General features: G+C 34.5%; 1 protein-coding gene across 1 annotated transcript; it reads left to right on the forward strand.

Moving 5' to 3' along the window:
- Positions 1-1,885: 1,885 nt before the first annotated feature.
- Positions 1,886-23,189, forward strand: LOC105799733 (protein SHOOT GRAVITROPISM 6). The gene is made up of 51 exons (XM_012630425.2): positions 1,886-2,157; positions 2,253-2,343; positions 2,439-2,493; positions 2,585-2,716; positions 3,233-3,304; positions 5,340-5,430; positions 5,548-5,643; positions 6,133-6,211; positions 6,314-6,377; positions 6,747-6,850; positions 6,989-7,094; positions 7,994-8,083; positions 8,215-8,292; positions 8,480-8,547; positions 8,621-8,720; positions 8,815-8,937; positions 9,282-9,371; positions 9,502-9,567; positions 9,745-9,843; positions 9,961-10,035; positions 10,509-10,568; positions 11,085-11,174; positions 12,082-12,203; positions 13,199-13,328; positions 13,403-13,482; positions 13,710-13,845; positions 14,215-14,296; positions 14,636-14,781; positions 14,942-15,022; positions 15,128-15,228; positions 16,158-16,396; positions 16,476-16,585; positions 16,780-16,908; positions 16,998-17,072; positions 17,159-17,292; positions 17,412-17,484; positions 17,630-17,761; positions 18,333-18,514; positions 18,597-18,719; positions 18,835-18,895; positions 18,998-19,093; positions 19,199-19,299; positions 19,455-19,560; positions 19,730-19,843; positions 19,979-20,053; positions 21,359-21,457; positions 21,803-21,874; positions 21,977-22,062; positions 22,145-22,238; positions 22,473-22,580; positions 22,671-23,189. Exons 1-51 carry the CDS (start codon positions 2,115-2,117, stop codon positions 22,827-22,829), a joined length of 5,118 nt encoding a protein of 1,705 aa, XP_012485879.1. The 5' UTR covers positions 1,886-2,114; the 3' UTR covers positions 22,830-23,189.
- The last annotated feature ends 176 nt before the right edge of the window (positions 23,190-23,365 follow it).

The raw sequence follows: 23,365 nt of genomic DNA on the forward strand, positions 1-23,365 counted from the left end.
TGGACATTCCAACACTAAAAAATTAAAAATTTTCCTCTAATATCTCAAATCAATATTGTGAATGTAAAGACAATGACCCCCATCATTCTAAAATTAAAGTTTACCTTTGCGGAAAGAAATCAAAGTTTTGTATTGGTTGGATAAATACTAAATCACACCCTTTTTTCCTTTAGCTCCCATTCAAAGCTTTATCCATTTTTTACTTTGAATAAAAACCTACCATAACACTAGTAACTAATAACCTCACAAATTGTTAAAAAAAAAACTTCACACTTTCTTTCACGCTCATGAAATGGGGCTTCTTTTTTCCATTCTCTTTGCTAGTTGTTTTTTCTTTACAACTCCATTTGTTGGCTGCACTCAAAGCTTGTTGCAAGTTTCCCAACCCACAACAGTTCTTGATGTTGTTGAAGCTCTAGTGAAGACCTAAAAGGTGTGTTTGGTTGAGTGGAAAGTGGAGGAATGGGAAGAAAGAGCGGAAAGGTGAAAAGAAAATGAATTTGAGATGTGTTTGGTAGGGAAGAAAAGTGAGAGGAAAGAAAATAGGATGCATGACCATTTTTCATCTTGAAAATAGTAGAAAAGTGTATGTTAGTTTAAATTATGTATTTTTCAATTGTTCTCTTTCTTTTCTTTCCATTTTCCTTACCAAATGCACCTAAGGAAAGAAAAATTAGGTTTTTCATCATTCCAATTTTCTTTCTACTTTATCAAGCAAAGTCAAAATGTCCTCTCATTTGGCCTTAGAAGAAACTAACTTTTAGCCCACTAAACCAAAGCCTCTAAGTTTAATCTCCATATTTATTTCTATCTTTGCTCTCCTCTTAGATTCATCCAAGAGTTGCTATTCATAAAAGCTCTCAAATTGATTACACATAATTAATCTTATCTTGACTTGAGCATGACTCAACTCAAGTCAGCTCACTTCGATTCGGTTGGATTTACCTGTCAATAGTATTTCAAGATCAAATATCAAATCAATTGATACGAGGTTGAAGTATGGAGCACAGGATTTGAAAACTTCTTCAAATTTGAGAATTGAAAGAATTAAAAGGAAAATTAAGTTTTTTTTTTAAGAAAGGAGAAAAAAATGAAAGTTCTTTTACAATTAAGATTAAATTGTGATAAAAGAGTAAATGTTGAGAGTTAATTTTTCGTCAAAGTTAAGATCAAACTAATATAATATATAAATATTTGAGGGTTAAATTTGTTATTAGTTAAATTTCAAACTGATCATTCTCTTACCGAGTAATGAAAATTAACAGAAGTAAACTAAAGAGGAATAAACGTGATTAATTAGATAATTATTTTTGAACTTTTTATAATTAGAGGTGATAAGTGATAATTTTGGTTACATTTTTTTTATAAATAATTCTACTATCATCCAAGCAGCAGTTTAAATCTGCTACGTCAATACAGAACAATACTAAAAAATAAAAATCACAATAGCAAAAATAGTTATTGAAAAATGCCCTTATTAAATACATTCGCAGACGTGCATTGTACACTGCTCTACAATAGATTTAATCAATGCCAAGTCACCTTCTAGTCTGCTACTTCGGTCTAATTGTGTTTCAAACCAGAGTTGTAGAGTATATTGGGCTTTGCATTAGCTAGCTCCAAACTTTGCTCACATTCCTGCTGCTTTACAACTATATTTTTAGCTGTAAAAATTATTCCTCAACCTCCAACTACAGATTTGAGATGAGAAATCCAAAACCTGAATCGCTATATCAGATTTAAAAAAAAAGTCTTTATCAGTAAAAAATATCTCTAATGAAGAAAATGGTAAAAAAAAAAAATTGAGGCTTAAATATCTTTACAAAAGAAAAGCGGTAAAAAAATATCACACATATTTAAGCAAGGGAGCAAGCTTGGATTTGGTTTTTTTGACCAAAACGAAACTAAATCGCCATCGGAAGAAGAAAACAAATTGAAAAAAAGGTAAAAGAAAGAAATCAAGACAGGACAGAAATGGAACATGCCACGAAATCAGTCCAGTTTCGGATTCACAACAACAACAACTAACTATTAAGATTTCACTTTCCCTTTCTGATTACTAAAGTGGAAATTTCTTTTCGATTCAATATTTGTTTTTGGTGAAGCACAATTCAATGGCTTCTTCGAGCTCCCTCGGGAGCTCAATTCCGGCTCCAGGTACACTTCAATTTCAGTATTCCCCCCTTTTTAATTACTACTGCTATTAATTTTCTTATAAATTGTTCTTTTGTTTTTTTGAAAAAAAAAAACAGAGGCCGTTCAAGTTCTCGTCTCATCACTCGCGGATGAATCTCCCATGGTGAGAGAAGCCTCCATGGCTTCTCTTAAAGACATCTCTCCTTTGTACGTTCTTTTTCTTTCTTTTTTTCTTTTTCTCAAAAAAGTTTATATAGTTCACTTTCTTTTTTACTGTAATCTGAACTTCGATTACTAATTAGGAATCCTCTTCTGGTGCTGGACTGTTGCTCCGCTGTTTCTCGAGGCGGCCGTAGGGTAATAATTGTCTTCTTCATTTTCCCTTGTCGTAGATTTAGAAATTTTGAATTGGAACTAAAATTTAAATTTTTTGGGTACTTAATTGTAGAGATTTGGTAATATGGCTGGAGTGTTTCAAGTAATGGCATTCGGAGTTCGAGCTTTAGATAAAAACGACATTGATGCTTCTTATATTGGCAAGCTTGCCAAAATTGCTACCGCTGAGATTATCTCCTCCAAGGTATGTATATTTCTTGTTCCTTCTGTTGCGGTAGAGTTGATAGCATACATTTAGAACTAGAAAACATGTTCTCACCTCTCTGGAATTTGGCACGAATTAGGTTGCTATACCAGCTTTTTGCACAGTTTCTTAGTAAGGGGTTCAATTTTGGATTGACTCTTAGGCTTTTAAATCTGTTTCGTATAATGAGAGCAAAAATTCACGCATTGTTTTGCTTGTTCTCATTGTTGAGTTAATGTTTGAATTAGTGGATGATCTTTCTAAGGGATTTTGTAGCTTCTTTTTTATTGATCAAAATTACTTGGACCTTAATTTATTTCTATTGCTTGCATGAAAGATTCACCATCTGGTGTCTCCTTGGGCACTAGGAAACTATAAATTTATTGAGTATTGCCTGAAACTATTGCTCTCTTTGGTACGTTGCTTAGTGATCCAATTCTTACATGCTTTCTTGAGGCAATTTATTTTTCATGGGTGAAAATTCGTAGTTTTCATGTTTTGCTCACTGTTATATAGGAACTCAATGCAGATTGGCAAAGGGCAGCAGCAAGTCTGCTTGTTGCAATAGGCTCACATCTGCCTGACCTTGTAAGTCTGTTGCTTGCAGTTAGTTCTCTTTTCTTTTACTTTTGCTACTTGATAACGACGGTCCTAGCATATTATTTACAAAAATTATATTTCAATTAAAAACCTTTCTAAAATAAGCCCTCGATTACTTGCAAGCGCACAAAATTGTTGTCAAGTAATATAAAACGGAAGGAATTCTGTTGAATGGAGTATTTCGAGAATCAAATCCCAAAGAGTTTGAGATTCAATATTTGTTTTTGTTGTCAAGTAATATCAGATACTAATATAAGAACTGAATACTACAAGTTACGGTGCCTAGTCAATTCAATAGACAACTCAATTATTAACTCAGTTGACCATTTCCAAATTAACACCAACCGCTTTAAGAGTTTGAGACATTGGCTTCAAAACGACTAAAGAAGCTATGTCTAAAGAACAATTGAAATGGCAATTGAATTAACCAAAGGTGTGAAGATGATTGGCAAACTAATTGGCTAAGGCCTCCAAAATTAATTATTCTCAAGTGAAATCAAGGTTGGATCTAACTTCAGTTGGTCCTTGGATTCCTAAGCTAAGGTTCTCTTGATACTCTTAGACTCAATTCCTCACCAGACATTCCCATGACCGTAGTTCTTGCTTCTAAGCTGATTAACTCTAACTCTTTTGATATTAGACTTTAACCAATTTAGTCACTCGAGGTAGCTCTTGCTTATTCCCTAGCCAAATTAAACCTAAAGGTTGTCAACTCTTAGATATATTGAGCCTAATTGATTAAGCACAATTCTAGATTAGATCAACCATTAAATCAAATGAATCACATCAATCCTTCATCCCAAGCACAATTAACGAGCCAATCTCACCAATTTAGCTCATCAACACAAGATCAAGAATGGAAAACATGATATAAAGCATTAAAACATGAGATCAAGTAGGAAAAGATAGATCAAAGTTAAGAAATGCTCAAATCCATGGATGCTATAACTCCTTACATGGCAGTTCTTGATCTCCTCATCCAAATGAAGAATCAATGCTCCAATCAATAGAAAAACTGAAAATCTACTAAAATTGAAGTGGATTACAAAAGAAATTCAAAGTGTTTACAAATTCTAAAAGGAAATTTAAAGAACCAGAGAAAAGTTGAGAGAAAAATCCTAGATCTAAAATTTGAATCTAAACTAAAGAAAAGAAATGAGTTCTGCAAAATCTGATACAATTCAATTCAATTCAATTACAAGGCTATTTATTGGTGGAAATCAAGGCTGGGTGAAATGACCAATATATAGCCTCACTGAAAACCAAATCAATCAAGGAATGTCAATGGTCATTAGACTGTGTGTGGACGCCACCCTTGGTGTGTAGACTTTGAGCAGCCAATGTTGGCTCTTCAGCTGCTCCTTGCTCAGCATATGTGCTAGTTGCTTGGCTTGATGGTGTTCATGGCTTGTGGAAACCATCTTCTCACACTTGTTGAGGACAATGAGCTCCAAGAGCATGGTGTGTGCACGTTGATGTTGGAGTGTGAACTCCAAGTCACTTAGCCATTCTTGCGCATTTGTTTCCTTGATTGCTCTATTGAATTCCACCTACAAAATGAACATTAAAGCTCACAAGTATCCTATTGAAATTATTAAAACACTAACTAAAGGCATTAAAATGAAATCACACAAAAGAACATTAAAAACATACTAAAATGACACTAAAAACACACAAAATACATAGATTCTAAAATGAAAAAAAATACAAAATAACACTAAAATGACTCAAAATGCTAAAGAAAAAGCCAGAATTATGCACTAAAGTTAGTAAATTATAACTCTCTTTTGGAGAGTTATCACTACTAAAGTTAGTAAATTATAACTCTCTTTTGGAGAGTTATCACTACTACTTTAGTTTTCTGAAATATTCTCCTGTTTATGATGTTTATCTGAAGAGGTGAGGGGACCATCTCAAGTTCTTACAGATTGGCAAAGGGGTGCAGTTTATTTACTCCTCTTTTTCAATTTCATGCTTAACCATCTCAAGTTAATCATAATCATGGTCTATACTGGTTTGGCAGATGATGGAAGAAATATTTCTCCATTTGTCAGGGCCAAGCTCAGCTTTGGCGGCTATGATTCAAATACTTGCAGACTTTGCTTCTGCTGATGGTAATAACTTACCTTTGTGGTTCTTTTTGCTTTTTTGAACTTAAATAATCTGTGGATTGTTGCAATTTCTTTGTTTAACAAATTTTTTTGTACTTTTCTTTGTTCAATTCAATCAAGCTTTGCAGTTCGCTCCGCGTTTGAAAGGCGTACTTTCTCGAGTTTTGCCTATTCTTGGGAATGTTAGAGATGCCCAACGGCCAATATTTGCAAATGGTAATATACGTGCTCTCTTTATTTATAGAAAATTAAGTTTTTTGGTAAAGAGCATGGAATGACCTTGTTGATTTCTCTTGAAATCTTTTACTGTTTTATGTTCCAGTCTTTCCTGGTATCTTGATTTCATTTTCGTATAGTTCGTTATGTCTTTCAAATCTGATTGAAGTTCCCTTCTGTGTAGCTTGAACTTCATGACCTTCATGTACGTTTGAAATTTAATTAATTGTTTACCTATATAAGATTCTCTTCTCTCATATGAGATAGCTGGCAAAAGGAGTCGGTTCATTTGACACCATTTTTTTTTCTGACGGTGTTTATTAACTTATCTCACTTTATGTTGGTTTACCTCTTTCCATGTTTTCCTGGTTTAATGTTCAACCTTCTTTTTTTCATTTAACTTAGATGATTAATTTTGGATATATGTTTCACATGTCTTCTATTGATAGCTGACTAACCCATGATGATATGTTCTTCTTACAATTCTAGCTTTTAAGTGCTGGTGTCAAGCTGTCTGGCAATATAACGTTGATTTCCCTTCAAATTCCCTGATTGATGGTGATGTCATGTGAGTTATAGTAATACAAATTTCATTGCTGCCATTTTTTTTGACGCCTTATATAATTTTCTGATAATTAAGGCCTAAAAATAAATCTTTTATTTATCGCAGGTCATTTCTGAACTCTGCTTTTGAACTTTTGTTAAGAGTCTGGGCTGCTTCACGAGATCTTAAGGTTTGCTAAGTCTAGATAGTTGTTTATACATTCATATACTAAAACCTAAATTATAGATATTAATATAATGTTATCATGTTCTTATTGTTACTTCATTTTGGAAAAACCCTCCACATACTGGGTTATACTCCCTTGTTTTTTTCTTAATTCCTGTGTTCAACCAAGAGGAAAAAAAGGAACACTTATAAATTATGCTAAGACTGCAAACTTCTTTAAGAAAATTACGTATGCATGAAAAATATATCAAACCTATCACTTATATGTGTTTTACTTTTGTTTGTTAATGATCTAAATGTTCTGTCTTGTTGCATCCTGTTTTTGGATATAAAGCAAGTCTGTTGCTGTTGACTATATTCTTATTTGAATTAGGTTCGAGTATCATCTGTGGAAGCATTAGGCCAAATGGTTGGTCTTATCACCCGCACGCAATTAAAGACAGCTTTACCAAGGCTTATCCCTACTATATTGGAGTTGTAAGATTCAAATTTAGTCTTTGGAGTTGCTTGTAGAGTTTTACAGTTTGCGCAAATGATATTTACAACCAAACAAACTTCATATATTTTTAAACTTGGACATCAACATGGACTATAATGTCTTTTTCTTTTAATCAGGTGTAAAAAGGATCAAGATATTGCACTTATTGCAACCTCTAGTCTCTATAATCTCCTAAATGTTTCCTTACTTTCGGAGACAGGCCCTCCTTTGCTTGAATTTGAGGTAAAGCCCTTATCACCCTTCTGTTATTGTTTACTTGTATTTGCTTACGTTAATATTTTCTCATTGCTGTTAACATTTAATTACTGCTTTCTTATGCAAAAACTTTCAATGCTTTCTAGTGTAACATCATAATTCTTCTTAGATATGGTATAAGAACTTCAAGAATTATATCTTGTTGCTTCCTTTTTCTCCTAAAAGCAATGATTTGGCTTGGCAGAATCAATGGAGTGTCCTATATTTGGAAAATATATTTAAACTATGCTGGAATATTTCTTTTTTCTCTCAGTGATGAATATAGATGCTAGCTAAAGAGAGGTTTGTCCGTCTGTTACTATGAGGACTAGTCAGTCTTCTTCTTCTTCTTCTTCCATTCTTTGACCTTTCTTGGATGTTACCCACCCTTTCAGCTGTTATTAAAAATGGCTTTTTTTTTTTTTTATCAATATCAGAAGATGAAGTGTAATATTTATTTTTTAAAAAGGAAAAACTTTTGAAAGTGTTAAGTGGTGTTATCTAATATTGGTTTAATTTTGGTTTGGTGGCAAATTACTTTTAGATTGGATTCCATAACACTGTAAGAGAGCTTATGTTATATTTTTGTTGCTTTTTCTCTCAGTTCTTGCCCTATTATATAGCCTCTATGATAAGCACGTGGGTTTAATCACTGGTCTCAATTTTAGATTTTCCCTAATGCCTAAGATGAAAACAGGAGTGGATTATTAGTTGTTGTGTATCACTGATTTGTTGCCATTCCACCCTTTCCTTTTTTTCCCTTCTTCTGTTCCACTATTATTATTATTATTATTATTATTATTATTATTATTATTATTATTATTATTTTTGCATGTACCATATGGGCATTTTTCTCTTGAAGGATATTTTTATGTTGTCCTTTGCAGGAGCTCACAGTTATATTATCAACACTCCTCCCTGTCATCTGCATGGATAATGACGGCAAAGAGCACTCAGATTTTTCTGTGGGACTGAAGGTTATTAATCACTGCAAGGCCATCTTTTGCTGCTATTAATACTTATTACTTGAACACAACAAGTTTTATTTCTTCTACTTGCTATTCCATTTCTTTTTCCACATCATAAGTTTTTATACTTTGTGTTGCAGACATACAATGAAGTACAGCGCTGCTTTTTGACTGTTGGCTCTATATACCCCGAGGATTTGTTTTCCTTTCTTCTGAATGTGAGTAAATGAATACTTCATTTTTGGTCCGGGAAGTTTGTATCATTGGGAAAGTGGCAATTCATATTGATACAGTATCAATGATTTTGCTGTTTTATTTCATTGTTTGTTCAGTTAAAAGATCTAGTTTGTTTTCTGAATTGTGGTAATAGCTAATTAATGTTTTGACGTACTTTTTTTTAACCAGAAATGCAGATTAAAGGAAGAGCCTTTAACTTTTGGTGCACTCTGTGTTTTGAAGCATCTTTTGCCCAGGTTTATTTCTTTATTTTGTCTTATAGTTTTGTTTATTAGTTATGTTTCACAACTTACTCGCAATTCCATTAAGGTCATCTGAAGCTTGGCACAATAAGAGGCCATTGCTAGTGGATGCTGTGAAGTCCTTGCTAGATGAGCAAAGCTTAGGCATTCGGAAGGCTCTCTCCGAGGTATGTTGTTAGGTGGTTTTTTATCTTATCATTCTATCAATCAAAATATATGGTCTTAATCTTACTGTTTTTTGTCCCGTTACTTTCATGGTAGTTGATTGTGGTGATGGCTTCGCATTGTTACTTAGTTGGGCCAACTGCAGAGTTGTTTGTCGAATATCTTGTACGCCACTGTGCTTTATCAGAACAGGATAGAATTGATCTTGAAAGCTCCCAGGTAAACTGTGGGTCTAGCTGTACTCACTACGGCAAAACAAATTTGATGTTTTACTTAACAAATGTGACAATTAAGTGTGTCAAATGCTGATTGTTTTTTGAAAAGAAAAAAAAAATAGATATATTGGATTTGAAGGAAAGACAATACATTAATGTCAATAAATTGAATGAACATCTTGTGAAGTGAAGTAAGTTCATGCCATCATAAACTCTAGTTGTTGATCAGTCAAACGGTCAAATTTGACCATTAATTGCCATATTTTACTTGGAAACATTATCAGGGATCATTTAAAGTGTGATAACGTACAAGTCATGGTATTATTTATCGTGTTATTGTTTTCTCAGGCAAAGGTAGGATTAATTTGTCCAACCGAATTAAGAGCAATATGTGAAAAAGGTCTTCTTCTTCTAACTATCACGATTCCTGAAATGGAGGTATAGAATTCCTTCTTCAACCGTTAAACATCTATTGGCTGTTCTTATGAACAAAGTTGACTGCAAAAGTTCTTATGAACAAAGTTAACTGCAAAAAGTTATCTTTAATTGACATCTAGTCTTTATGCAGCATGTTCTTTGGCCTTTTCTATTGAAGATGATTATTCCTCGGGATTATACTGGTGCAGTTGCCATGGTGAGATGCATCTTAAAAAATTTCAAGTCCTCAGACATTTTATTTTTCTTGCAGTACATGCTTTTGTGTCGTTTTTTTCTTTACATTGACACTCTATTTTTCTTGCACACCTTTGATGTTATTATGGACTGAATTTAGTGATTTTAATGACTGGTTTTTGTTTATGCTGCTACTCAGGTATGCAGATGCATTGCAGAATTATGCAGACATAGATCTTCTTATAACAATAATATGCTTGATGACTGTAAAGATCGTAGTGATATTCCAAACCCTGAGGTAATTATGGTTATCCATATAATGTCTTATAAGATTGCTTTGTTCTCAAATATATGTGTTAAGCAAACTCCATTAACAATATGAAACTAAATCACTTCGATCCTATTTAAAATTCAGGAGCTGTTTGCACGTTTGGTGGTTCTTTTGCACAATCCTTTGGTGAGGGAGCAGCGGGCTACTCAGATTCTGACAGTAAGCATATATGATACTTGAATTAGCTTATATTACTTATCGGACATTGACAAGTTGAAGCAATTTTAAAGATATGGAGCTAATTGCTCATATTCAATTTGGAATATCAGCCTGTTGGATTGGAAGAGTTTTCTACTTGGAATAGGATTATTTAAACTTTTTATAAAATAGTTAAGCAAGCATTGAATTTCTCTTCTTTCATGTGGCCTCCAATTTTTTGTATCACTTGTAATGGCTGTGCTTTGAGCCGTCTTTCTAGGAAAATATACATGAAAAGAATAGGAGTTGAACAACGTAAAGCTCAATGCATGTAAATCTAAATGGTGTTTTTTTCTGTGCGTGTGTGGTTGAATTGAAACTGTACAACTGGTGTTCAAATCAGAAGATTTGATTTTTAGAGGTATAGTGTGGCTAACGGATTAGCATTCTTAGACCAATGGTGGTTCTGTCTTCTTATTTTTAACTGTTTACAGGTCCTCTGTTATTTGGCACCTATGTTTCCAAGGAACATCAACTTGTTTTGGCAAGATGAGGTAGACCCTTATTTAGGAGAAGAATTGAGTTAAAGTTTATGTTTGAGTTGAATTTTTATTCTTTTTACAAGAACCAAAATCATAACAGTGCATGTAATGTTTTAAAGGAATTAAAAAGGATGAAAGCATACAGGTGTGAAAATTTTTCATATGTGCTACTGAGTAATTAAACTGTTAAAATTTTGACAGCAACTAAAACTTAAAACACTTAAATAGGGTGACAGTTCCATTTATAGGTTTCTGGCTACACTGATGCTTATTTTATCATCAAAGCTTCTAAAATGCTCTAAAATGTATCAGCATATTGTTCGGCATATTAGATATACAAAGATTAAAAAAGAGTAATTATTTGAGTAAAAAGCTCGGTCAGGAGTTAGATCAATGCTTTGTTGCTTCAAGTTCGTTCTGTATAGTTCTATTCCTTGTGTACTTATTGATGCCAAATGCATGTTTCCTAATTCAACAATAGCAAGCATGCTCTACTGCTAATTGATTCTTATCTTCGGGAAGCTCTAGATTCCAAAAATGAAGGCGTATGTTAGTGACCCAGAAGATCTAAAGCTGGATCCTTCCTATCAAGAGACCTGGGATGACATGATAATCAATGTAAGGTTTCCAACTAATAAATCATTCATGTATTTAGTCCTCGTATCAGCCTCTATATTGCTTGGTCACATGAACTAGAGGTGATCATGGGCCGGGCTGCTTCCTAGGCCCGGGCCCGGCCCAGCCCAAAATATGGGCCTGAAATTTTGTCCAGGCCTGGCCCGGGAAAAATACTAAGCCCGAGCCCGGCCCTTTTTTTTATGATAGAAAAAAATGATTTTATCATTTTAATAGCCTATATTTTTATAATTTTTAAAAGATTAAATTAACTTTTTTTATCATTTGAGGGGCAAAGTGTAATTTTACCATTACTATTTTAAAATTTTATAAATTATAAAGAGTTAAAAAAAGAATTTTTATTTTTATTTTAGAGTAGAACCCTTGCCCATGAAATATCATATCAACAAATTTAACAATACTAATAATTAAAATTAAATTTTAAAATTTGAAATATAAAAATTAAAAATTTTAAAATAAAAATAAAAAAAGGAGGGAAGGGCTTAAGGAAATGGGAAATGGGGAGGGGAAATGAGAAATTTATTTTAAAATATATATTTATTATATTCGGGCCGGGGCCGGGCCAAAAATTTTTGCCCGAGGCAAACGGGCCTCGTTTTTTGCCAAAATCCATATTTCGGGCCTATATTTTTACCCGAACCCTCACATATTTTGGGCGGGCCGCCTGGCCCATGATCACCTCTAACATGAACATGTCCTGTAGAGAACTTTATGTTTGACATTGGGAAATGGAATTTTCTCTATATTCGGTCACATGCTTTTTCACATTTGAATGAGAAATGAAATTTTCTCTTGATTGCAATATAGCAATTCCACAGCCGGGAGAACTATTAGTTCCTCCTGATGTGCTAAGTACCATTATAACTATCTCATTCTGCTTGTGTTGCAGTTTCTTGCAGAATCTTTGGATGTGATTCAAGACACTGATTGGGTGATTTCTCTGGGAAATGCTTTTACCAAGCAATATGCGCTTTATACACCTGATGATGAACATTCAGCACTCCTTCACCGGTATTAGTTTGAATTTTTCTTTCTTGAATCACAAAAATTGAGGGAGAGAAGAGAAGGTACAGATGAAAAGTAGAATAGAGGAATGGAGAGGGTAATATTATATAGTGTTTGGGGTTCCTTAACAAGAAGAAACAACGGAAAGGAAGGGGTATATTATATTGTTTGCTTAGAGGAAGGAAATGATTTGTTATAGTTTTATAAGTATGCCGCTTTAAGTAAAAAAAAAAAAAAATTGTTTGTTAAATTTTAATGCTTCTGAAAGGCGTACATTATTTCCTATAGACACGCATACTTTTGGATTTTGAGTGTGTGCTTACATTTTAGCCGAACTTTTGCATTCAGAGTTACAATTTTCCTTACTCTAGCAGCCACAGAAGAAAATTATAGAACTGAGATGATTTCCAGGAAGTTGTTTGTTAACATACATATGTATGAGATATGGGCATTGTAGGTGAGTGAGCTCTGGTTTTAATCGAGACTTGGCCACCTCTCTTCAGCACATTCTAGGATTGAAATATGCAACAGAAAATTTGCAACAGCCTGAGCCAGGGTTTTTTGCTATGTAGTGTTTCTTATTCAGGAGTGAAATCTCCTTTCATTATTGACTCACTGAGCCTGTCATCTCATCAACCAAAACTATTTTGTAAGGCAATTTGAAGTGTTAGTTTTGTTTGCAATTGCTAGAAGCATCTTTTTGAAGTTACTGACAGTTCCCTGGAATTAAGTCTACTATCTACTAATTTGATTCACTGTACTTGTCATGAGCTTTATGTTTCTCTTTCCTCTTACTAAAGTTCCAGCAATTTCAATAACTAGCAACTAACAATGACCTTCCACTTAAAATATTGCTAGCATCTGATGTTGAGTTTCTGAGGTAATTCATTTGGTATGGATTCCCCGAAGTTCACATCCTTTCTCCTTTGTAGAAGCAAAGGCCAGGCGAAATTCGGAACCCTCTGATTTTCTTTCTTTTCTTTTTGCAATCTGTGTTGCAGATGCCTTGGTATTCTTCTTCAGAAAGTTAATGATAGGGCTTATGTTCGTGGCAAGATCGACTGGATGTACAAGCAGGCTAACATTACTATTCCCACCAACCGGCTTGGTTTAGCAAAAGCCATTGGATTGGTAGACTTGATGCTTTTTCTTTTCTTTTATTATTATTTTTTGCATGTCTATTGTTTTAATTTTTGTGCTTTCAGGTTGCAGCATCCCACTTGGATACGGTGTTGGATAAGCTGAAAAACATTCTAGATAATGTTGGTCAAAGCATATTCCAAAGGTTTGGTGCTTACATCCACCTTCCATTTGCAACACTATTTTGTGATATTTGGCTTATATGTAGATTCTAACACTTCATGCACTTTCTCTTTAAACTTTGGCTTTGCTTATATTATTTGTTTACCTTATATGTAATCCTTTGCATGTTCTGAAACTGAATTTGTAAGTTTTAAGGTTGTGTGCATTCTAAAAGACTTTGTTCTGAAGTCTGAGGCTTACCTACTGCAGGTTTTTATCATTATTCTCTGAAAGTTATAGAACAGAAGAATCTGATGATGTACATGCTGCTTTAGCTCTGATGTATGGATATGCTGCAAGATATGCTCCCTCAATGGTTATTGAGGCTAGAATAGATGCCCTTGTTGTAAGGAATCTTAACTTTTGGCCTCCTTATAATTCTCTGAATTCTGTATTTATATATGTTCATCACTTTTAGATGTTTAGCCTCCTTTATCAATTAAGCACTAACTCATTCGTATTTAATAGCTTTCAAGCTGCATGCTTGAAAACCATTAATATATGGTGGGTACTGGATTCATCCCATCGCATGTGTTGCTCCCTGATACATATCCCAATTTGTGACTGAATTGTTATTTTCATTGTTATACCTATCTGCATTATAGATTGTTGAATTTGTATTATGCCCATTAGAAATTACAACTCTTTTCATTGTGCTTCCTGTGCCATCATTTTATATGATATGTAAGGTGATTAATAGGTCTCATCCTTGCAGGGGACAAACATGCTTTCAAAGCTTCTTCATGTACGTCACCCTACAGCAAAGCAGGCTGTTATTACAGCTATTGATTTACTAGGTTTGTTGAAATAGTATTTTACTAGCGAGTTCAAAACCTGGAGTAAATTGGTGTCCATAAGATTTTAGGTTGCGTAGGGCTTGAACCGTATAATAGCAATGTACTTCTATTAGAGGTAGAAGGAAGGTCCTAAGAGCTTGTTTTCAATACTTTTTCTTGATGATTCATGAGGAAATAGAGGTTGGGAAGATGTCATGTATTGATTACTGCTGGTTGGATGAATTGGAGATATAAAACTGCTAGGAAATATATTCACCTGTCATACTTAATATGTTGATAAGAAATTAGTTGTTCTGATATTAAAATTTGTAATGTTGATATAACCCACTGTTCATGCAGGTCGTGCTGTCATTAATGCTGCCGAAAATGGTGCACCATTCCCACTGAAAAGAAGAGACCAGTTGCTTGACTATATTTTAACTTTAATGGGTCGAGATGAAAGTGATGATTTTGCTGATTCCAGTCTTGAACTTCTGCGCACCCAGGTATTTTATTGCTCTAATGGCTGCAGTATGATGCAGTTGTATTTGTTGCCTATTACCTCAACTGATATTTTGATGAGTCATATTTATTGTCTATTATCTCAACCGATTTTGTGATGAGTTGTATTTATTACATCTTTTCTGCATATGGATTCTTCTCTAGGCTCTTGCTTTGAATGCCTGTACCACCTTGGTTTCAGTGGAGCCAAAGTTGACTATTGAAACAAGAAATCGTGTTATGAAGGTATATCTTTTCAGTTTATTTTTGTTAATCTCAGTAGCAATGTAAATGTTGTTCCATAGTTTTTCTTACTTGGAGCCATGAATATGTCTGAAAATATTTACACAGGCTACTTTGGGGTTCTTTGCTTTGCCAAATGATCCAATTGATGTTATCAATCCCCTTATTGATAACCTTATCACTCTCCTATGTGCCATTCTTCTCACAAGGTATTATGGAAATATGGTTTTGAGTTTTTTTTTTCTTGTATTAGTTGTGTAAGATTTATTATGTAGTTGGAGAATATTTCTTTGATTTATGAAATCATAATTGATTGCTAGAACTTAATCAAGTCATGTTGATTGTGTAGATGGTATTGGCGCTCCTAGACTACTTAAATAATGTGACACTATATATATAGAACATGGGAAAAAAATACCATAAGCATACAGGTGGTGCTTCTACTGGTGTTCTAAACGAACCCTTTGTGTTTCTATTGTGGCTTGGTGATGACCTAAAGTGTAAAATCACTGATTATATGTTTCCATTGAGGTTCAATTGCTTATATCTGAAAACTCGCTTTTTTGTTCACACTAGAAACCTGAGGTGTAATTATTGCAGCAGGTTATTACATGTGTATTAAGTTCCATTTCCGACGAAAGGATATCAAATTTTCCTTTGAAAGATTAAAATTTTCTTTAGGTATCCAAGGGCTTTCAATGGTTAAGAAACTATTTGTTCTGTGACCCTAATCCTATGATCATGTACTTTGAACGTAGGTTTGTCTCCAGTTATAGAGATTAATCATGTCAGTGGGGTTTGTTTTATTCCTTGCCTCAATAATGCATGTAGGGGGGCCTTCAAGGGTAGATGGAGAACAGGCCCATGCACATATCTGAGACATGAAAGAAAAACCTTGTTAACCCTGTAATAGCTTAGCTACTTTGCTAACTTGTTCCACTATTTAGAACTTCCTGCTAGTTACCACCTATGTTTGACTGCAATATCAAAAGCTATTGGGTTGGTGATGATGTTAGGAACTGAGTCCATCTGCTAAAATCTTAATTTAATCCTTGTTTACAAATTTTCTACTTCTTTGCATGTATGAATTGATTTATGATTCACGGCTGTGCTAACTGGAAATCTGTGAAACAATTAGTGGAGAGGATGGAAGAAGCCGAGCCGAGCAGCTATTGCACATATTAAGACAAATTGATCAATATGTTTCTTCACATATGGATTATCAAAGAAGAAGAGGTTGTCTCGCAGTATATGAGATGCTTGTCAAGTTCCGAATGCTCTGTGTTAGTGGCTATTGTGCATTAGGCTGTCGTGGGAGTTGCACACACAGCAAGCAAATTGATCGTACTCTGCATGGAAACTTTTCCAACTTACCATGTAAGTAGACTGCCTTGATATTTTGCAAATCTTTCATGCCTCTTGGTAATCTTGTTAAGTTCTTCTCTTTAACTTCCAGCGGCATTTGTATCTCCGAGTCGTGAAGCTCTGTCTTTGGGAGATAGAGTCATAATGTATCTTCCATGCTGTGCAGATACTGATTCTGAAGTTAGAAAACTTTCCGCTCAGGTATTAAATTTTTATAGGGAAAGGATTGGTATAATTTAAATATGATTTTTTTTTTGTTTTTGGAATTGTCATTTAAATATGAAGTTTCCAGTCCCAGTAAAATTATTTATTTTTTATTAACATGTATATGACATGTTAGCATTTAATTTCTACAGAAAAATGAGAAGGATTTAATACTTTTTTTCTCTGACTAGATTCTTGATCAACTGTTCAGCATCTCTCTTTCACTTCCAAAGCCTCTTGGTTCTAGTGTTGGTGGTGATATTGAGTTATGCTATGGTGCTTTATCTTCCCTTGAGGACGTAATAGCCATCTTGAGAAGTGTATGATTTTGTTCGTCCTATCTTTCCCCTTGAACATACAGAAAGATGAACCTATGACACTATAATTTTAATTTTGTATGTGTTTTCAGGATTCTTCAATTGATCCCTCAGAGGTTTTTAACAGAATTGTCGCTTCTGTCTGTATTCTTTTGACAAAGGATGAGGTGAGATTTATCTTTCTGTTTGCTTGTCTCAAATATAAATGCTTTCAAACTAAGCAGAAGTAGTTGTTCTTGATTATTACTTGCAGCTTGTAGACACCCTGCATGGTTGCATGCCAGCAATTTGCAACAGGATCAAGCAGTCAGCTGAAGGGGCCATTGTAGCTGTTATAGAGTTTGTGACAAAGAGAGGGGCTGAGCTGAGTGAAGCTAATATCTCAAGGTTTTTTGCTTTTATCAAACAAGAAAATGCACCTTTAATTAGCTCATTAATTGTATACTCTTATAATAGAGGGGCGAGTAATTGTCTCTTGAAGTATGGTTGATCAAGTCTCTCTGCAGGACTGCTCAATCTTTGCTGTCAGCTGCAGGGCATGTTACTGAGAAGCAATTACGTTTAGAAGTTCTTGGAGCTGTATCCTTTTACTTTTATTTTTGTTTAACTTTACTAGCCTCGCTGATGTTAATTCTCCTGTTTGATCATTGTTGTTGCCTGCAGAATCAACTGAGTTTCTTTTTATTTTTTTCTGGTGACACTGTGTATCCTTAAGTACCTTTAGATATCCTCTCTATCTGAGAACACAAATGAAAAAGTTGTTTTCAATGAAGTGTTGACTGCTGCTGCAAGGGATATTGTCACGAAAGATATATCTAGGCTACGTGGTGGCTGGTCAATGCAAGATGCATTCCATGTGAGTCCCCCTTTAGTAAATTATTCCTGTATTATCTGGATTTCTCCTAGAAATGCACAACATATGTTCTAGGTTGTGTTCTGGTGTTGTGATAAGCAAGTAGGCTAACGTGGGTATGTATAAGGACTTTTGAATGCAATGGCAGTTCTTTGCTAGATTGACACACCAGTAGTTCTTTAGTTTCCTAATCCTCTTTAAATTGTGGATTTCTGTAGAAGTTATGGTTCAACATGGTTCATTTTGTTTCTGACTGGAAAGTCAATAATTGGCTTGCTGACAAGATAGTCTCCTGTTCATCGAAATCTTGCTTTCAGATTTATGAATGATAAGTTTTTAGGTGCTTTTTGAAAAAAAAAAAAGAATATACTCTATGAAGAATGAAGTTACTGGTCCATCACCAACATTTCCATTTTGTTCCTTTTCAATCAATTGATTGAGTATCAAATGTGAAAATCTACATTTCACTATTATATATTATCATGCTTTACTTTTGTTCCTTTTCCTTTTGCCTTATTTATTGACGGCTATCATTTTATTCCTTCAGTTTTTGACTTTTTCTTAATTTGAATAGGCATTTTCACAACATATAGTGCTGTCAGTTCTGTTCCTGGAGCATCTGATCTCTGTACTTAATCAGACTCGTGTCGCTAAAAGTGATCCAGGAAAAGGAGAAAACTCTATTCTTCTTTCTGAAACTCAGTTAGCAGATGATATTCTGCAAGCTGCTATTTTTGCTCTCACCGCCTTCTTCAGGTATGTTGATCAATTGTACTCATTGGAATTTATCTTACTTTTATGGTCTCCTGAGTTTTTTGATGTTCCATCTTGATTGCAGGGGTGGCGGTAAAGTTGGAAAGAGAGCTGTTGAACAGAGGTACTCTTCAGTTCTTGCTGCACTTATACTGCAATTTGGAAAGTGTCATGGTCTAGCTAATTCTGGTCAACATGAGCCACTACGGTAAGACTCCTATATATTTATATACATATTATTTTTCACAAATGTATCTGTCAGCTGGAATCTGTTGTTCTGTTAAAAAATAAATAAAAGAGATCATTTTCATTCTCTACTGCAGTGCACTTTTAACTGCATTTCAGGCCTTCTGTGAATGTGTTGGAGACCTTGAAATGGGGAAGGTAAAAACTTTTGGATAATACTAGTATCTGATACTGCTTGAACAATGAAAAAGATTTCACATATTAGTACAAAGTTACAACAAAACTAAATCTTGTCTTCAGATTTTGGCTAGAGATAGCGAGCAAAATGAAAAGGAAAAGTGGATTAATCTTATTGGAGATTTAGCTGGCTGCATTTCTATGAAGAGACCAAAAGAGGTAATACTGTCCAATTGATATTTTCTCTTTACGACACTCTTTTTGACTGATGCTGATGGAATACTGAAAGAAAAATATTTGCCAACATTGTAACCAACTCTACAGGTTGAGAATCTATGTAAGATTTTCACGAAATCATTGAATCTTCATGAGAACTTTCAACGGGAAGCTGCTGCTGCTGCATTATCAGAGTTTGTTTGCTACAGGTATGAATTTTGATCTATCATTGAAAGTTATTGCTATTTTGTACTTGTATTCCTTTTTTTCTTTTCTTTTCTTATTGTTATTGCTGTCATAATCATGCCTGGCATCATTATTGTCATTACTTGAAAGAATTGTTATGTGCTAATTTCAATTGCAGTAGCGGGTTCAGCTCCACATTGGAGGAGATGGTGGAAGTGTTGTGCAGACATGTCTCTGATGAATCTCCAACAGTTAGATGCCTTTGTCTACGAGGATTGGTGAAGGTATAGAATAGGATACTCATGCGATTTTAAGTTTGCTATTTAGTAACAAATTGCAGTTACACACATTGACTTCTTTCTTAATTTCTGTTGCCACTTTAATGTTTGTCCGGTTGTATTATTTCACTTTATGTATGCCCTTTGAAGGTATGAGTTTTTGTGTCTATGGCAGATCCCATCTGTTCATATCTATCAGCATACAACTCAAGTTCTTGGTGTAATATTAGCATTGCTTGATGATTTGGATGAATCAGTGCAACTAACTGCTGTTTCATGCTTACTGATGGTAATTTGTCCATTCTTTCTTCTTATGGTGTGTGACTCACTTTTTGTATGTTTTTGTACCAGATAATATGTAATCTTTCAATTTGCCTCTTATACTCCATTATGTATTATTATTTGAACTTCTAACTTTTTGTAGATTCTTGAGACATCCCCCAAAGATGCTGTTGAACCCATTTTACTTAATTTGTCTGTTCGGCTTCGCAATCTACAGGTGCATTCCCTTGCATTTACTATATTTTATTATGGCCAAGTTAATTAGACATTAGATTTTTGCATCACTTTAGGACAGGCAACTCAATTTACCTTGCTTAGTTATGTGTTAGAAGAGATTGGGGTAATGCAACAACCCTTCCGTATTTATTACAAATACAATTGTATGTTACCGATCTGATTTAACCTGAAACTAATGCAACAACCCTTCGATATTTGGTGTTTGTATCTTTTCCCTTCTCATGTGCCACTACCCTTGCACGCTGGATGGAGAAGATGTTGATGTTGTTTTTGTTTTCAAAATCTTTCATGGACCCTTAAATTTCTAGGGTTCGATTTGATGGGCAAGTTTATTAGCATTAATGATTAATCCATGATTTCCAAGATTTGACATTGATGACAAATGCAAATGGGATGGCATTATTCTTCTATTAGATCAAGACTCAAGAGTGCTTAAAGATACACCTGGATTTGCTTGGATATCATACATTATTAGGAAGAAATTTTATATCCATATTATGACAACATACAGGTCTACTTATTCTATGAATACATGGAAAATCCAAACTAGACCTAATCAAGAACAGTCTAGTCCATAAGCCTGGACGTTTTGCTGTTTTTGACACTTATTAGGCCTTGTAAAATTAGGGCTGGCTCATAGATGTTGAGTTTGTGGCTGAGCCCTGTCTGTCCTGGTCCAGAAATATATTAGTATTTTAGATTATTTATTCCCTTGTTTGTTTATTTGTTTTTAATTTCAAAAGCAAATAACTTGGAAATGTTAAGTGGAGTTTTGAGTGGTTTTGTAAATTCTTGTTACTAAGACTGATCTTGAAGAATTTCGTTCCCAGTGGTTGTCCAGCATGCCTGCATGGACAGTTCTCTTAGGTTTAGGTCCACAAATGGAAATCAAAGAAAGTTATTTCTGTACATGACAAAAGTTTACACAAACTTAGAAAGGTACATAATGAGGTTAAAACTCGACTACCTATCCAGTGAAACTAAACTTTGAAGTCCACTTGGATAGACTGGATATCATATCTCCTTTGATAAAGGCTTGTATACTCTTAATTGTTGTAACTTGATTGCTAAGGGTCTTGATATCCTAAGATAAGATGCCCTTGTTCTAGAATTTTTATTTATGACTGATTATTGGTTATTCTTGATGTCTTTGTTCTTGCATAATCTCCTTATTATTAAAATATGCACCCACACTCCTGCGCGCAGAACAATTCCAGTTGTTAATTTAATCTTGGTGTTAAGCTGCATTTGGTTAATGATGGCCAATGCCTTTTTTCTTATACAGATATCCATGAATGTAAAGATGCGGGCTGATGCCTTTGCAGCATTTGGAGCACTTAGCAACTATGGAATTGGGGCACATAAAGATGCTTTTCTTGAGCAGGTAGTTGACTTATCAGAAGTCACAGAACAACATAATACCTTTTCTAGAAGAAAAAGGTCATGTCTTTCTTTATCTACTCAGTGTGTCGCCATCATCAGAGATTATATAACTGTTCCAATGTCAGTACAAGACCATGCCGAGTAAAGTAACCTAATCTTATCAGTCCAACCATCTGACTCAATAAATGCTTTTTATTCTAATTACATGTCAAAAGGATCCTTCCGTGTTACATGTTCATGTTATCCTTTTATTTTGAATACCTACTTCATTTGATACGTTGAACATGAAGTAGAAAATTAATGAGTTTTTTCACCATTTAACATCTCATCAATCTAATCCTTCCAGATTCATGCTACACTCCCACGCTTGATCCTCCACCTACATGATGATGACCTTGCTGTTAGACATGCCTGCCGTGTAAGTGATTACCTATCAATGGCCCTTTGTGCATGAAACTTATTAAGAATGCTTCTTTCTAATTGATATATTTTCTTTTTATTTATCTACTTTTTAAAATAGAACACCCTGAAGCGGTTTGTCCCTTTAATGGAGATAGAAGGGTTGCTGGCTTTATTTGATTCACATAGGATTAACTCTGACCATCGGTATGCAATCATGAATCTTGAAATAAAGTAACATATGGCTTTCTTATTTCCTTATTGTGAAATATATCTTGCCTCCTTTCAGAAGTGCTTACGAGGACTTCGTAAGAGATTTTACAAGGCAGTTTGTGCAGCATCTTTCTTCCAGAGTTGATACTTTCATGGCATCAACCATACAGGTTTGCACTATGCTTGATAGAACTACATATATATTCCCTAAAATATTACTCACTGGATAATTTCTTTAACGGCTACAATGCAATTAAGTTTTTCTTAAAAGTCTTGCAATCTAAATTGGTGGCTATATGGTTTTCCCTTGACTAACATCGATTGCTGGCTTATGTGCATGGTTTTAGCTAAATGGGATAAATCATGGAAACTGGAAAATACTAACATAGTTCTTGGTAATGCAGGCTTTGAATGCGCCATGGCCAATAATCCAAGCAAATGCTATTTATGTTTCCAGCAGCATACTCTCGCTTTCGGATGATCCGAACATTTTGGCTCTTTACCATGCACAGGTTATATTATGAAATATTCCTGCCATTAAATTATTACTGTCATTACAGTTCTAGGGAACGCATGCTTAAAAAATGTTTATTGTGATTTAGGTGTTTGGAATGTTGGTTGGCAAGATGAGTCGGTCGGCAGATGCGGTGGTTAGAGCTAGAAGCTCTTTAGCTTTCAGTTTATTACTAAAATCAACTAATTTGATTTCCTGGAGAGCAGCTCGACTTGATCAAGCTGACTCTGCCAGAAAGGGATCATAATTGCGTCCATGCTCTTACAAGGAAGAGTTATCAAGTCAGTTCACTGTATCAGTATGATGTACTTTGAGCCATGCCTAAGCAAGTTGGTATGGTCAATGTTGAAGGGTTCCTAAGAGGTGAACTGATTTGCTGATATGCGGAGTGGGGTTTCGAGTGAAATGTTGTAATTTAAGTTAGGTTCTGTCATGGTTTTAATGTTGTGAGGTTTGTAAAATTAGATGTAATTGTAAATGTTTTTGTAACATTAATAATCCTAGAAGTTGCATTTTACGTTGGGTGGTCGAAAGGGAGACTTTTTAAAATTGCTTTGTTCGGTAAAACAATTTTTCGAATTATAAAATAATAAATAAAAGTTGAAAATGGGGATGAGAGAAGTTGGGAGGGCCGAAATTCTTGGTTTTACGTTCTTAGGGTAAGTTTGGATGGGCGGTGCGTTTATCTGCGGTTAGTGTAAAAATAGCGGTGGCGGTGAAATTAGATATTGTAGCGATATTGTAGCGTGAGATAAAAAGTAAGTCAAACGTTCCGCACCGCAC

The sequence above is a fragment of the Gossypium raimondii genome, chromosome 9, assembly GCF_025698545.1.
Source record: "Gossypium raimondii isolate GPD5lz chromosome 9, ASM2569854v1, whole genome shotgun sequence".
In the NCBI taxonomy this organism is placed as follows: domain Eukaryota; kingdom Viridiplantae; phylum Streptophyta; class Magnoliopsida; order Malvales; family Malvaceae; genus Gossypium; species Gossypium raimondii.